Source organism: Periophthalmus magnuspinnatus, chromosome 7, assembly GCF_009829125.3.
Source record: "Periophthalmus magnuspinnatus isolate fPerMag1 chromosome 7, fPerMag1.2.pri, whole genome shotgun sequence".
Lineage (NCBI taxonomy): Eukaryota > Metazoa > Chordata > Actinopteri > Gobiiformes > Gobiidae > Periophthalmus > Periophthalmus magnuspinnatus.
This window is the reverse complement of record NC_047132.1, coordinates 4,881,247-4,898,898: the sequence shown is the minus strand read 5'-3', so window position 1 is coordinate 4,898,898 and position 17,652 is coordinate 4,881,247. Positions and strand designations below refer to the sequence as shown.

General features: G+C 40.6%; 1 protein-coding gene across 1 annotated transcript in view; it reads left to right on the top strand.

The window, feature by feature from the left end:
* Positions 1 to 17,652, top strand: part of LOC117374107 (nucleolar protein 4-like) — a 236,863-nt gene that overhangs the window by 30,833 nt on the left and 188,378 nt on the right. The window contains exons 2-3 of the mRNA XM_055223197.1: positions 11,028 to 11,180; positions 16,456 to 16,564. Of these exons, the coding sequence (XP_055079172.1) occupies positions 11,028 to 11,180; positions 16,456 to 16,564 (262 nt within the window). The remainder of the gene's footprint in view (positions 1 to 11,027; positions 11,181 to 16,455; positions 16,565 to 17,652) is intronic.

The window sequence follows — 17,652 nt, the reverse complement described above, 5'->3', positions numbered from 1 at the left end:
ATATTATCCAAAATTTAACTTTAAACCATGTTACAACATCATCCTCTCATCAAAAACATACCTGGAGTTGTATTTGGCTACATTCATGCTGGTTTCAATGATAAATGTAAAAAGTTCTCTGAGCCTTATAGAATATGCGGTTTGAATTTTCCCAGTATTGCTGCGTCACAGGTAGAAACCTTGCACCATTTCTATATTTATAAAGCATCGCCAGACTTGTGTTTCTGTCATCAAATAGCATTTACAACTGCACCAGTACAGGACCCAGCACTATCCATTGTAGAGAGTATTATATTTCTGATGACGTAGTAGACTATGATAACAAGGACTGAGCTGACAGTTCGCACCCTTCTCAGATATAATGTTTTTTTTTACTTTTTGTGATGATTGTGGAAACATACAACTACCTCTTTAGCTTCACTGCTCTTCTATTCCCATTAGAAACAGAGACAATTGGTTAACAAAATATTAAGTACAAATGTAATAAATGTACAAATATAGCAGTGATCCTGATACTGGCACAGGGAGACTGTCACTCCTGCACTCATCCTCAGACACCCTCTTGTCTGTGGCAGCACATGATTGTCTGTCACAATTACCTGGTGATTGTCAAAGCCATCTGATTGAGTCTTGTTCATATTTGAAAAGAAGGGCAGGCTGCATACATTCGCATTGGCGTCTTGTATTATTATCTATTATGGCAAAACAAAGGGCAGATTATAGCTATAGGAGGTACTGAAGCTGACTGACCTCCTCTCAAACTCAAGAGCTTCAATGAAATGCTTTAAACACCCATTATGATGTTAATGGTATAGATTAATACCTGATTTGACCTTGTAGTAACATTCATAGCTTTGTACTGTTGGCCAAGTGTATATTTTGTATTTTATGGCTTACAGAGCACTTATGTTATACATTCTTGTAAGAATGTATAACGTAAGAGAATTCTTTCACATTTTCTTACTTCAACTAAAGTCTACATTTAAAAACAGACTTTATAAGCATCACAACTCCATCCGTCCATCCATCCATTTTCTTCCGCTTATCCGGGGCCGGGTCGCGGGGGCAGCAGTCTAAGCAGGGACTCCCAGACTTCCCTCACCCCGGACACGTCCTCCAGCTCCTCCGGTGGGACCCCAAGGCGTTCCCAGACCAGCCGAGAGACATAGTCCCTCCAGCGTGTCCTGGGTCTTCCCCGGGGCCTCCTCCCGGTGGGACATGCCCAGAACACCTCCCTAGGGAGGCGTCCAGGAGGCATCCTGAGCAGATGCCTGAGCCACCTCAGCTGGTTCCTCTCAACGTGTAGGAGCAGCGGCTCTACTCTGAGCTCCTCCCGTGTGACCAAGCTCCTCACCCTATCCCTAAGGGTGCGCCCGGCCACTCTGCAGAGGAAGCCCATTTCAGCTGCTTGTATCCGCGATCTTGTCCTTTCGGTCATTACCCAGAGCTCATGACCATAGGTGAGGGTAGGAACGTAGATTGACCTTCTTTACCACAACGGACTGATACAGCGACCGCATCACTGCAGACGCTGCACCGATCCGCCTGTCAATCTCCCGCTCCATCCTTCCCTCACTCGTGAACAAGACCCCGAGATACTTGAACTCCTCCACTTGGGGCAGAGACTCACCACCCACCCGGAGAGAGCAAACCACCTTTTTCCGGTCGAGAACCATGGCCTCGGATTTGGAGGAGCTGATTCTCATCCCAGCCGCTTCACACTCGGCTGCAAACCGCCCCAGTGCCTGCTGCAGGTCCTGGCTCGAAGAAGCCATCAGGACAACATCATCTTCAAACAGCAGAGATGAAATCCTGTGGTTCCCAAACCAGGCCCCCTCTGGCCCCTGGCTGCGCCTAGAAATTCTGTCCATAAATATAATGAACAGAACCGGTGACAAAGGGCAGCCCTGGCGGAGTCCAACATGCACCGGGAACAGGTCTGACTTACTGCCGGCAATGCGAACACAGCTCCTGCTCCGGTCATACAGGGACCGGACAGCCCTTAGCAAAGAGCCCCGGACCCCATACTCCCAGAGCACCCCCCAAAGGACACCACGGGGGACACGGTCGAATGCCTTCTCCAGATCCACAAAACACATGTGGACTGGTTGGGCATACTCCCATGAGCCCTCAAGGACCCGATGGAGAGTATAGGGCTGGTCCAGTGTTCCACGACCAGGACGAAAACCACACTGCTCCTCCTGAATCCGAGGTTCGACTATCGGTCGGATTCTCCTCTCCAGTACCCTGGAATAGACCTTACCGGGAAGGCTGAGGAGTGTGATTCCCCTGTAATTGGAACACACCCTCCGGTCCCCCTTCTTATACAGAGGGACCACCACCCCGGTCTGCCATTCCACAGGTACTGTCCCCGACCGCCACGCGATGTTGCAGAGACGTGTCAGTCAAGACAGCCCCACAACATCCAGAGACTTGAGGTACTCAGGATGGATCTCGTCCACCCCCAGAGCCTTGCCACCGAGGAGCTTGCCAACCACCTCAGTGACTTCAGCCAGGGTGATGGATGAGTCCGCCTCTGGGTCCCCAGTTTCTGCTTCCTCCTCGGAAGACGTGACAGTGGGATTGAGGAGATCCTCAAAGTATTCCTTCCACCGCCCGACAACATCCCCAGTCGAGGTCAGCAGCTCTCCACCCGCACTGTAAACAGTGTTGGTGAAGCACTGCTTCCCCCTCCTGAGGCGTCGGACGGTTTGCCAGAATCTCTTTGAGGCCGTCCGATAGTCCTCCTCCATGGCCTCCCTGAACTCCTCCCAACCCCGAGTTTTTGCCTCTGTGACTGCCCGAGCCGCGGCACGCTTGGCCCGCCGGTACTCATCAGCTGCCTCAGGAGTCCCACGAGCCAACAAGGCTCGATAGGACTCCTTCTTCAGCTTGACGGCATCCCTTACTTCCGGTGTCCACCACTGGGTTAGATACCGGTAGATTGTGCTCTACAAATAACCTGCTATATATATTAGTTTTACCTAGGGACGTCTATAAAAATTAAATTACTCTGAGACGTCTGTGTTTTTTGTGGGTTCACAACAGGAATAAGCAATGTCAGCAATGTGCACTAGTGTGCCTTAACTGCACATAACCCCAAAGACTGTAAAGAACAGTTTAGATGAGAGATGTAGATGTAGACCATAACAATGTTCTACACCACTGAGGCTTTTAGCCAGTTTTTACCTTTTGACAATCCGTCTCATATTAGCAATGAGCAAAACAGCAGATGCCATAATATGTCTATAGATTCAATAGCACTAGTATGCCGCTGTGATGCCCAGCACATTTCTTGGAAAAGATTTGCCGAATTTTCATAAAAGAAATTGAAAAAACTTTTAAGACCGGTGTGAGGCTACAGCTCATAGACAGTGACTGCGCCCTGTGCACTAGAGCAGGGGCAGAGCCAGGGAGGGACGCAGAGCACTGGGGCTCCACTGATATAGGAGTCTGACACAAGTGATCAGGATTTCTAAAATGGAAATTAATGACAAGTATGGCATAAAAGGAGGCCGGTCTATTCCATTGTTCTGTATCAGACTGCCAAAAAATAGGATTTCTTCACCTAAAACACCCCAGATTACAGGAAATTACTTTCATTTTATTTTATTTTAAAAATTTCCTTGGGAAGGACCCCAACCCCTTCACCTGAACATTTTTTGCTCTGTCACTGTCATTTTTGTAATAATCTTTTTGGTCCCTCAGGTCACACCTATATGAACGAAGCTTTGCTAAAGTTCATATAGGTGCCATTTTTTCTTCTTTGAGCACCTGCCCCTCAAAATGTCTGTGCACGTAACTGCTCCTTTCCTCCTATTTGGTGGCCAAAGAGAAGCATCCACACAGCTCTGGATATGGTTAGCACAGTAATGGACAAGAAATCAGCAGACCGGTGCAAAATGTATACCAGCAGTACTACATAGAGGAATATGCATGATTCTTCAGACCATCTTGAAGAGAAACTTATTTTTGGACCATAACTAGCGGATCACTTCTCTCCCTGGCTCAATGAAAGCACTGATGTGGCTGACTGTGCCATAGTACTCATTTATATGAGGTATGTGGGGAAAAATGACTTTGTGAAGGACTTTTTATGTTGCCTTGACATTCCCAGTGGAACCACCGGGGAACAAATATTCACTGTGTTGGATAATTACATCACAAAGTGTAGACTTGATTGGCCCAAATCCAGTGGAATCACAACAGACAGGACTGCTAACATGACAGGCAAAAATAAAAGATGCAGCTGGAGAGGACATTGCTTTGAATTACTGTTTTATCCACAGACAGACGTTGGGATGTAAAGCTATGCCCGTCGAGAACATAATGCCTGACATAATACACATTGTTAATCATATCAAAAGCACAATGCACTCAACAATCGGCTTCTTCAAGAGCTGTGCGTAGACATGGGGCAGAGCACATCCACCTGCTTTTCCGTACTTAAGTTCGGGGGCTTTTAAAAGGAAAGGTACTTACCAGAGTGTATGAACTGATACATGAGATTCATTCCTTTCTCCTTAAGAAAAACTTGCCATTGCCTGATTTATTCACAGATGGTTGGACCCTAATGTTAATGTATTTGACAGATGTCTTTTTATTATTTAATGATCTCAATCTAAAACAACTGGAGACACGTTTATGCCTTCCAAAAGTCGCAATTCCAAGTTATGACATGTGTCCCACCATATTAAAGCATAGTGAAAAGCACAATGTTGCCTAAAGAGAGGTGGTGCAGCTTAATAAACTCATTCAAGTGCACCACGAGGCTCTTACTGATAACTTTGAGAAGTATTATCCTCAGGAGAGACAAGACATGTTAAATAGAAAACAATGGATTTAAAATCCATTTAACTTTAAAAGCCCAGAGTTGCTGTTGGAACTGGGGCTCGTCTCTAATGAAGAGGCTGACCTGCTGCAGGTGACCTGTGACCAAACACTCAAACAGTGACATGCACATCTGCATCTTCTTCCTGGATAAAAACCTTGTCTGAGTTCCCATTACTAAGTAAAACGTCTTCTGTCTGTCTGTAATCAATGGAGGCGATTGGCTCTGCGGCGGCGTGTTTGGGCCCATAACATAATTCAGAGGCATTCCGAGTTTGGAGAGTTTCATCACTTGGTCCAGTAGCTCCGCCTGCATGACCACAGCTTCCAGCGGTACTTTCGTCTGTCCCAGGCCCAGTTCGATGACCTGCTGTCCCGCATTGGTGCGCAGATAACATCCCAGGACACCAACTATAGGCTCTCTACCCGCTCTCTCTAATCTGCCAACGTCACATTATAAAGTAGTGGGCGCTGGCAAATGGCAATCACAAGTCTGTCCTCCATTCTCCGTGTGTGTGGCTCCCCGGTCTTCCAGATAAGGACGTTGCTTTGTCACGGGAGCGTAGTCTCTGATTGGTTGATGCTGCGCGTTGAACACCAAAAAGTTCAGCTTTTTTAACTTTTGGACGTGCGTCTTGAGCGTCGGACACCTAGATGCTTGGGACGAGCCGCGTTAACGCCGGATTCGGGTCGCTCTGGACGCTCAAGACGCACCGCAAAAACGCAGGACACCCAAGATGCTCGTCTACCATAGACTTTGAATGTAAACTGCGACGCCCCTGACGCCCCGGTGTGAACGCACCATAATACATACAAATCCAAACTAACACATTCTGTAGTTTATTTCACATGGTTTGTTATTTATGATGGAAATTTTCGGCTCAAGTTTGTCAAACAATGCAGGATGGTTGTCTAGTAAATGCGCACGTGTGTTTGCCCTTGGAGCCACGCAGGCTCTGCAGATTGGTGGCTCATCTTGTTGGTCTTGTATTTGAAAACCATAATAATTCTACACATCAGACTTCACCTTCTTGAGTGGAGGATATGTCATTGGGCTCCAGATCCACTGCCTGCCCACTACTAGTCGTGACGGGGGACTGATGGTGATGAACCATTCCCAATTTTCATTTTCATTGCTATGACAGAGGCCCCCCTTGTGGGCAAACACCAGAACTAAAATCTAAATACTGTATTGAAACCAGAAACATGAGGTCTGGTGCCATAAAGGTGATTATAATCGTGTGCAATTATCACGATTATTAAAAAGTCCATGTACAATTAATTGCAGACCTTTTTTTTATCACGATTAGCAATATTATCGTATATCGCCCCATAATTAGACCCAGAGCCTTCTGCATTTAAACAGTAGGAATGACAGGTTTTCCAGGCTAAGCCACAGGAGCTTTACATAGTTGACTGTTATACACTGCATGTCACAAGTAGAGCTGCAAGTTTAACCACAATCAAATCAAAAGAGAGCTAGAACTAAAACAGGATGGTATGAAGACTGAAAGCAGTGTTAAATTGGGAAAAAAATATATAAGAAGTAATTTTTTTTATTTTTATTAATAGATTGTCTCATATACTAGAACTGTAGAGCACCCCAAGTACCACCAGAAGCAGCCTGCACGTACACGTTTTTTTTTTTTTTAAATATGTAATTCTCAGTGCTAATGCTTCCCACATCACAAATCAAATTGCAAAACCACAGAAAAAAAATCCTGGTATCAAATCAAAATCACTATATTTGTCCCTGAGGGGCAATTTAAACCCATAGAGCTATAAAATACAATTGAAATTGAATTGAAACTGAACTGCAGCTCAACAGGTGAGGTCAGTAGATCCGGTGTCAGGGCGGTTTGAGGGGAAGAACAGCCCTCAGGACAAATGTAACAGATTATCAATGTCTATCTTTTTTTAAAATCAAAATTGTTCATCCCTAATCACATGTTCATGCTTCTGCATTTTATGGTAACCTGGGTTAAGCTTTAAATAACTGTAAGCCAGTCTTTTGATTCAAACCCTTAACAAGTCTCTCTCTCTCTCTGTGTCTCGCTCTCCTTCCCCTCCTTATTCTTTCCTGTCCATGGTCATTTTCTCTGTTCTGCTCTCCTGTCCATTACCAGCCTATACAGCAGCTGGCTACGCTTTTAACACTTATTCTCTGTCGCTGTCTTTCACATACACCCCCTCCTCCTATTCCCACTTTCTGAGCCCAGCAGTTGTAATGGCACTGGTCTATAAACATCCCCCTTTCTGCAGTAAGCTTTGGTTGGTTTCCGTAGCAACTATTATTACCTGATGTAGAGAGTGTTGGGGGTGAAACGGTGGGTCAAAAGGGATGGTTGTCGGTGCACGAGCTGCCAGGCTATAGTTCATTGACTGTTCATTATGAGCTGTACGTTTGGCAGAGGTCATGCACTTGTAGTCTTATAGCAGTACTGAGTGCCCTGCTCCCCATCCACACCGTCTGAACCTGATTTACTCTACACTAGCACTACACATACAGGAAAATATGAGTAAATAGGGCTGAATGATTTGAGAAAAATATCCAATTGAGAGTTTTTTGATGAGCATTGCGCTTGCGATTATATTTGCGATTTCCATCCATCAATTTTCTTCTGCTTAACCGGGGTCAGGTTGTGGATGCAGCAGTCTAAGCAAGGACTCCCAGACTTCCCCCACCCCTGACACTTCCTCCAGCTCCTCTGGTAGGGCCATAAAGTGTTCCCAGGCCAGTTGAGAGACATAGTCCCTCCAGCATGTCCTGGGTCTTCCCTGGTGCCTGAGCCCCCTCATCTGGCTCTTCTCGATTTGATTGCGATTAATCTTAGCCCTAGTCCTGCTGCTCTTACTTCCAGATTGATGAGAGATACAATCCTCTATTATTAGCTGCAGAGTGGGTCTCAGTGGTGCTAAAGTGCTAAAGGGTAGGAGAGTTGTGAACAAGGATGTACCAATATCAGTACTGAAAATATACTTCCATAAGCTGATATCCTGGTTGGACCTTTAATTGAATGTAATAAGACTATTTACAGGCATAATAATAATGATTGAACTTTTATTCATACAAAGCTGTTATGTAGTTATTTGAAGGATAAATAACAGTTGAATAACACAATTGGATCTCTTGTGTAATAGGTTAACTGTGAGGAAATAATGCCATTTTCCATCCTTATATTGGTATCGGTTAATATCGGGTATTGGATTTTTATAGTCTAAGTATCAATATCAGTATTGAAAATGAAAAAGCTGGATCAGTGCATCCCTGGTAGTGAACCTAATACAAGTTTGTTTAGCTGAACAGAACACTGCATAACATTAATACACAGTTCTCAACAAGCATTAATTCTCCAAGCAGCCTGTGAACCATAAGACCAGAGAACAGAGCAGCCAGCTGTGGTCAGTACGGACACAGTCTGAGTAGAGTAGTTAATGATAAAAAGAAAAAAAATACATAGGCCTACAAGTACATCATTGACAAAGTTGGTGTATGTAGATGGTAATTGAATTGGAGATGTTTGGGTCTTTGAAACTGAATTTTGTTTGTTTTGATCGTGCTGTGAATATCCAACTTAAATCTTGTTTTACACACTCCCCTGTCAGCACCAGAGCCTCAGCACCTCTTCCTATCTCAGTCTAACAAAGTCATTCTCCCTGCTTCACAAAACGACTGCAAAGTGCAAAAAAGGTGCAACATTCTCACTTTTAACAAGACACACGACTACAGCAATCCTCACCTCCAGATCCCACATTTACTTGTGCACACCTAATTTTAACTCCATGGCTCTGGACCTGGCCTCACCTTTAATCGCAGAGTTGACCTGTAAACCAAAGAGCTGCTTATTGAGGAAATCCACACCTGCCCCACGAGGTCAGGGCGTGTGTGGTTTCCATGGTAACGGCACTAGCTAGAGTGGGGAGCAGATGGACCTGGCACCACCTGTTGTATCGCACACGGACGCAGGCAGTGAGTAGGTAGGCTACAGCCGTGTACTGGTTTATTCACAATCTACAATGGAACAAAAAGTGTAGGTTTGTCAAGATACTAAAATATCAAACTCGATTTAGACAATAGATGTGGTTTTCAACATCAAATGGTAATACTTTCTTTTATATTCCACTGTAGAGGTTCCATAGTGGTCCATGGGTGTGTACTAGTCTATGTGTCTTATACTTGTTCTGATACAGCTCAAGATCATTCTAAAGATATTCAGGAAAGGTTCATTTCCGTCCTGTGAATGCGACTTTTTTAGTACCAATACTTGTGCAAATGAGTATCTAGTTTTGACAACCTTATGCATAATATAATAAGGGTGCATGATTGCAGTTTTTCAGACAAGCATTGTGATTACGATTCAAATTTAAATTTATGTTTTAATAACAGGATTAATTTTAACAAAGACTGAAATATGAACTGACAAAGTAATACAAGAATCACATTTCAGAACATATTTGTACAGACCCAAACTACACGGCTAGCAGTTTTTATAGACAGAAGATTTTGTTGTTGGTGGAGGAAATGATGGTACTTCAAAAACTGCAGCAATTTGCTAACCGCATCCATTCAAATTGCCATTTCGCTTCAATCGTGATAAATCTCGCAGCCCTGCAATGTAGTTCCACATAGCGAATCGAAATCACATTTGAGTCGATGCAAAAACTGAATCGCAAATGTCGCAGTTATTTCAATTAGACTGTCTGCTTGTAAATCTTGTACCTGTTTGTACTGCTGCAAACATGTTCTGAAATGCATGGGATTCTTGTATTAGTACAACAGTGCATAACACAGTCTCTCAAATGTTAATGCTCCTGGAGTTTTTTACAATTTGCACTCTTAAACCTACCTTTTCACACATATCGCATATAACATACACTAAAAAACAAAAGGCAAAACAATTAGACTTTTATGCAAAAATTGTATCAGGGACCAGTGCAGTACAGATATGTTGTAAAAGCAGCTCTTGATATGAAAATGAGACTACTGTTTGCTGTGTGCGTCGAATTATGAAGCGTTTTATTGTCCAAAAATCTAATTAATCTCAATTTAATTAAAATCACAGTATGAGACTAAAGACTACCTTTCTAAAGTGCCACAATTTCAAAATCTCCTTTGTATAAAAACTTCTAATTCGGTAGTTTAGGTATGGTATATACAAACATGTTCTGAAATGTGATTCTTTTATAAGTTTGTCAGTTCATTTTCAGTCTTTTGTCAATTGTTGTGGACGTGTTTAAAATGTGAACTTGTACCGAATCCCATTATTATAACATAAATCGCAAATCTAATCGCAATGTAGCTAATCAAAAAGATCGCAATTAGAAATTTTTTCCCAAATTGTTCAGCCTTAGTGCTGTTTGCATGGTGATGTTTTCTCTTATTAACTCGTGATATAATTCGGATGCTTGGAATGAATTAGGAGAGTAAGAATAACTTTGGAACATAGCAAACTGTTTAAAATGAACTAGGTCTGATTAATAATAATTGCTGAGAGTTTTGTTTATTGTTTTGTGGTCTGTAAGTGGACATGAGTTCCAGTCGCAGGTTGGCCAAGAAGAGTAATTAAACAGGGAGAAGTGAAGTGAAATCATGAAGTGTGTAGCTCCAGTCTCATGATTTAACATCTACAAACACAGGCATGTTTATCTTTGTTTACACGCAGGATATTATGGCGGGAAAATTCTCAACTGTGTCCAATATGATTACTCGGCCGGTGGTGTTACGCAAACAGCCATTGGAATTCTCACTGAGGATGGTATTTTTATTTGGTATTTTATAATGTTATACAGTTGAATCTATTACTATTACTAAATCTAATTATTCAATACATTATATTTTTGGGGGTCAATATTTATCATGGGCACTTTTCTTTGTACATTTTTTTTTGTTATCTTTTTGTATTATGATAAGATTTGAGCTGTAGAGGGTTGGATAAATAACTTCTATGACTCAGTATGGATACAAACTACTGTGTATCTTTTTTAAATGTTTATATTTTTGTAAATGTATATTGTTTGAGGATAATACTGGATTATTGTGTCAGTATCATAAAGTGTTTTCAGTATTATCGCTTATCATCTATACTACACACTTCAAAATTTGTTATCCGTGTCCTTGAGCAAGACACTATTTCCACTCAACTGGTCCTTTGAATAATGATGACTGTAATAACTTTTAAACATTTGTGTGTTTCCAGAGTGTGGATAGAGTTTCGGGCGCAGACCTCTCTCTGAAGCGAGTGGCTGTGGTGGAGGACTTCTTTGACATCATCTATGCCATGCACGTGGAGATGAGCCCCGACCCCAGCAAAGCCCCCAAGCACGCTGGGCAGAAGAAGACCTACAAGGCGGTGAGTAGACCCCTCCTCTACGACATGCCTTTTTATCCAAAGTAAACCATTTTAAAGCAAAGCAAATCCAATGATGAGCCTTTAACGCTTTACCAACATCATGAATGATACCAAATCCAGTCTTCCATTTTGTGTTGGGTTATAGTTACTGTGATATTGCTGAGCTTTAAAGAACCCAGCGATTCAATGTCGAATGAATGGTCCTGTTTTTATGTAGCGCTTTTTTATCTTCAAGGCACTTAAAGCACTTTACATGAAGCAGCCACTCAACCAATCACACACACATTCATACATCAGTGTATGCAGACACTGGGGGCCAGGGAGGTTAAGTGTTTTGCCCAAGGACACAACAGCAGCATTCATTTGTGGAAGATGGAATCGCACTGCCAACAACCTGTGTTGGCTCAACCAGTGATGTTTATGTTGAGAGCAGGATTCAAACTGCCATTTGGATCAGTGGAGAAACATCAAGTGAGCTACTGTCGCTAAATGATTTTCAAAAAAGAGAAAGAATATATTTCAATTACATATTTACAAAATTGACTTTTAACCATGTTATAACATTGTTCCCTCATTGAAAAATACCTGGAGTTAAATTTTGCTTCATTCGCGCTGATTTTATGAATCTTGTGCAGTAAGTTCGCTTCCCCTGAGCTGTCACAAAACACTGTTTGCATTTTCCCAGGATTTTTGTGTCATAGATAGAAGCCCTACGCAGTTCTTATTTACATAAATCATTGCCCGACTTGTTTTAAGCATTTCTGTGGTCAAATCATATTACTACTATATATATATGTATGTGTATATATATATATATATATATATATATATATATATATATATATATATATATATATATATAGTCTTGGCATGTTCCCTGATTGGCAAACATGTTACCCTTAATATTCATCTGTAGTAAATGTTAACTTACAGCTTTTTAGAGAAACATATTTAAACAATATCGAACTATGTAATTGGCTTGGTTGAGTGTCATATATTGCACAAAACCATAGCAGTGAAATAGAGTACAAATTTGAACACAGCTATTTTGGTTTGTTTTTTAATTTTAATCAGCATCTTGCATCCTGCATTTGTTTTTTTTAATTCACTGAAAATGAAATATATCCTCCTTTTTAGGGATGTGCAATTTATCCAATTTCAAATCATGATTCAGTTATTGCTGTTTAATTATAAGTTTGTAATCAAAAGAAACAATTAACCTCTAATCTACATAAGCTTTAAAACACAACATTTTCACAAAACATTACTTATGAATTATATTTGGTCTATACTTTGGCTATGTAAATTTTGACAGTAAGTAATTGCTTGAAATAATGATATATATGATATTTACCATAATCGAGGAGCCTTATGTTCTCTATATGTTTTGTCAATTGTAAATATAGAGATACACATTTTACCTTTGTTCATTAGTTTGATGCGTGGAGCTAGTTGTGCTCTAAACTGCATCTTGTCTCTGTTGCTGACACTGCCCTCTTCTGGCTAAACATCAGCAGTGCTCTTCTGAGAGATACATTCCATGATTTGAGTCACTTTGTGAATTTTTCCACATTGTTAGTAACCAAACATAGAATCTCAAATTATACTTTTATTGCTATTTTACACCATACAATAACCTTAAAAATAGGAAAACCTACAAATTTGAACTTGCAGGTCATCATTAAAAGTTATTCATGAATTGTGGTACTTTCCTAGTGGAGGGTACGCGATATTCAAATAACATCTCCATAGAAATGAGTAAGTTGTGTGCCCTCTACCAGAAATGTTACACAGTGCCACTTTAAAACAGAAAGAATTCCAAGACATTACCAGAGGGAGTAAACTAGGACTAGAGGTGTCTCCTACCATGTTTACAGAGTCTGTATGTTGCCTGAACACTGTTTTAAAAAAGGTATTACACTCATAGAACTGAACCTGGGTTGCCAGTGGGTATGGGACAATATCGAAAAGTTATGATTATCATGGCCAAAATAATTGCGATTAACGCAATAATTATTTAAATTGCTCACAGTTTTTAAAACTGTAGTAAATATTAATAATTATAATTTTAACATTATAATTATATTATTAAGCTTGATGTTTAAAAACAACAATTTTTGAATTGTCCTTTGTTATAAGTAAATACAACAATGATCTAATGATTCTAAAGTAGCTTCTGTCTGCACAGCTTTTACAATAGAAATTATTTTTGGTTTTGGCGACTATCACTATACAAAATGACCCATGAATTATTGTCTGCACTTTTTATTGTGATGGGCAATATTATTGTTTATTGTCCCATCCATTGTTTCCAGTGCTTTAACCTGCAGATAGAGGACATGTAGATGTTTTTCTCATCCTCATTTTATGGACAGGCCTCATGTGAACACTTACACGTCCAGAATTCACTCACTGAGCTGCAGAGGCTGCACTAGCACTGATTCATGATAGTCTGCAGGTTTGGGGTGTAGGTAGTGACCATTCAGATCAGAGACAGTCCTTTTAGGTTTAAATCAACTGGATTTATGCTGCTGCTAAGACTGTTTCTGTTTATTCCACCTGTACTGCACTCATGCATGTTGTGCTCATGTTTACACTGAGGTTGTTTATGAGGTTATGGCATGGGCTCTTGCACATTTTGTATTGCATTTTACATCAAAACTATGCAGTGCATGTTCTAAATGTAATTTCTTTGTTTTCGATGACAATGACAATAGAAATCTTGATTTTGAAACCCAGATGAGAGACTCATTCTGCTTTCTGTTTGGATAATCATCTTAGGAACCAAAACACCAAATTTTAACATAAACAACTTGCCCATCATGTCCAATGTCTTTGTAATTAAGAATAAATCAGCATTATCATAGCTATCAGTAAAAACTATATTTAATTTGAACATGTTCACCTCATAACCTGGAACAGAGCTAGGCCACGCTTATGGAGTTTAAAATCTGAATCTTACATACAGTCTAAGCTGCCATATGCACTAGGCCAGGAATGAACCAGGGACTAGCTTCACATTACTCCACATTCAATGCTACCATAGGCTTTGAATGACATTTGCCTTTCATTCCTCCTACCCTTTAAACACACACACACACACACAGGCACATACACACTATAGTACTCTAATTTATACACATACACTGCACGGCAACCCCCGCCCGCCCACACCAGCAGCCCCCTCTTCTCCTACACCCCCCCCCCCACTCCCACCCTCTCTCTCCATTTGTACCTCTATACAAGAACAAATGTTGGACACAGTTTTCAGATCACATACGTGCCATGTGCCACTGCAGATACTATAATTATTGTTTTTATTTTTTATTTATTTGACAACGTTTGTGTCCCTGGATGAGTTCTTGGCAAGCAGCGTTATGTGAAAGTTTAGTGGGAGGAAACAATACAATGTTTGTGATAATCAAAAGAAAACTGTATATTGTATAGGTCATAGCACTAACAAAGAGCGGTACCAGTGACTTCAGTGTAGCAGGATCAGTAATGGCTTTCAAACTAACACCAGCAACTAATTGTGTCGTAATAGCAGTGTAGAGTTATAGAGTTATGATAAGCATAGGCCCTAAATTAAGCTATATTATAGGTTTTTCTAATTATAACTTGGTTTGATGGGATAATAGTCGTACATATCATAGTTTTACATCAGTTAAGTGACATTTGTGGGGAAAAATGTTGAGAAGAAAAGTACAAAAACACAGTAGCACTGACATAGACCGATATCATTAACACACAAATTCATTCAAAATGCAGGAACAATTTAAACCCTATCTTTGAAGAATGTTCCAAAGTGGTTTTAACTAGGCCTACCATGATAAATTCTATATCGACTTATCATTCAGTCAATCATTTTTGGGGGTCAGTATGTATCGTGGTACTTTTTCTGTGTACTAGTGGGGTCTTTTTGTATTTTCTTTTTGCACCACAATGGGATTTGAGCTGTAGATGGTTAAACAAGTAACTATGACTCATTACGGATACAAACTAATTACTGAAGTGTCTCGTTCTGTTATTTATTTTCTGCAGTTCATATTGTACATTTAGAGTTCTTTTTAGGGGATAATTCAACTTTAGGGTCATTGTGTCAGTGGGATAGATTAGTTTCACTATCATCGTTTATCGTCTATATCTTCTATAGCAATATATGCACCACCTCCAGAAAGTTACATAGTGTTGCTTTAAAACAAGTAAAGAAAAATGATACCACAACGTTTATTTAGAATAATTAATATGGCTGACTGTAGAGTTAGAGGAATGATGAGCATTGCTGTTTTTTGCATATATTGCCCTTTGTATTTGGCAACGAGACGATAAATCTCAATGTATTAAGACCACCAGAGTTACAGTTATTCAACAAAACAATTTATATCAATGTAATACTGCTACTACATAACATGTGTATACAGTTCTATATGATATGATACAAAACACTCTTTATACAATAGAATGTGATTTTCAGTATTAAATGGTAGTACTCTGTTCTTTTCCCATATGTCCTTATATGTGTAATATAGTGGTCCAGGCAGGTTCCATAATGGTCCATGGGTGTCTTTGTGTCTTATCCTTGTTCTGATACAGCTCAAGATTATTCTAAAGGGAAAGGTTCATTTCTGTCCATGTTTCCTTTTCACTATTGATACCTGCTCAAATGAATATCTAGTTTTGATACTAGTTTTAGTATCACATTTTTTTCTACTCTATTGATCAGCCTCTGCGATGCCCTGAATGAAAGCTGGGTATAAAAAGGCTGTATTTTGCAAAATCTTTTTAGCTTCTACCATTTTCTAATGTTGTTGCCTCATCATCAATGCATGTTTGTCTTCCGGTCCCTGTTCGAACCCTCTTTACGGTTAGCTATAAGATGTCACCCATGCTCCCATATAGCAATTCTTCATAAATATTCGGAAAAACATTCGGATGCCATGTGCAGTAGTTTGTGGTAGCGCTCTGAAAGGGAAGGGGCGAGAGTGAAACACGAAAGTTCTAAAATATTTTAATATGTTGTTTTATGTAGCATTTTCAGAACAGTAAAAGGTAACATGGTGATCTAAATATGTTATGTATTAGCAGTTAAATACCCTATAGAAATAAAATACCTCCTCTTTTAACCAATCACAATGACATGAGAACTTTCAGAAGAGGCAGATGACTTTAGTTACCGCATCAGGCCAATATAAAGACAGTAACGTTTTAAATTGTGATATTAGGTTTTTGACATCTTGCTCATCCCTTATATGTTGTGCTAATATTTGTGTTCCAGATCGCAGAGACATATGCGTTCTTACCGCGCGAGGCAGTCACGCGCTTCCTCATGAGCTGTGCAGAGTGTCAGAAGAGGATGCACGTCAGTACCGGACAGGAACTCAAAGGTAAAACTTGCAATCAGCAATTACAGCAATTACAGTTTTATTTTACAGATTATAGTCACAAATGGCACCCCAGAATCCTCCCATGAGTGTAGAAATTGTCTTGACATTATACCTGGTACAGTTACATAAGTAGACTTTGCGGGGTCTTAGAAGCAGCGTCAAATGTTATGGGAAAAATCCATCATGTTGTTGTGCTGCAGGGAGCAACGCTTTATTAGCAACCTGTCCCAGAATGCATTGTGGTCATGTGGTTTGAAGACACTTTTCCAATATCTAGAGCACCTTTGTATGTATTGACCGTATTGACAGTTCCTTCATCGCTGCCGGAAACAAACTGAAAAATCCAAAGTATGTGGAGAAAACCAACCCAGACACAGTGAGAACTTAGTGGTGTCTATAATTTTAGAGGCTCTTATAGTCAGATTTGCATTTTTGTGTCATACCATCACATGTTTCAGCCCCACTCTGCTGCCTTCCTCAGAAGTGTCACGTGATGTGGTTATGACATGTCTGCCCAGCTGCTTCTTTAAAAAGATTTAGACTCTGTCTTCCTTCTTGGAGGAGTAGGTCCACAGCGCCATCTGCTGTCCATATTCTTCAGCACTGTATCCCAGATGTGAGAGTTGGTACGCCCCTCATCCCGGGTTATTGGTGCACTAGTAACTATTCTAGTTGGCCATCCACTACCTGCTAGCCTGGTAATGTTAAGTTTTGCCTGGAATGTTCCACTGTATGACATCTTATCTACATAACATATATTTCATTACAGGTGCTTGAATATTGAACACTGAAAAACATGCATCTTTATTATGTGAGTGGGCTCGCCTCTCCACAGATCGGACCTATAATGTGAGAGATGGAGATAGATATGTTTATTGCCAAACTGTGGAACTTTCCAGGCAAACAAATTGCATCTCCACTAGAAAGGTTACACAGTGCTCCTTTAATGTCTGGTGGGACAAGACCCAATTCCCAAGACAACGAGAATGAGACAAGACGAGATTGAAGTATGAAGATTATCAAACGTGCATGAATCACTCTATATACAACTTTGAGAGGGTAAAAGATGAGGAAAACAATTCAAACAT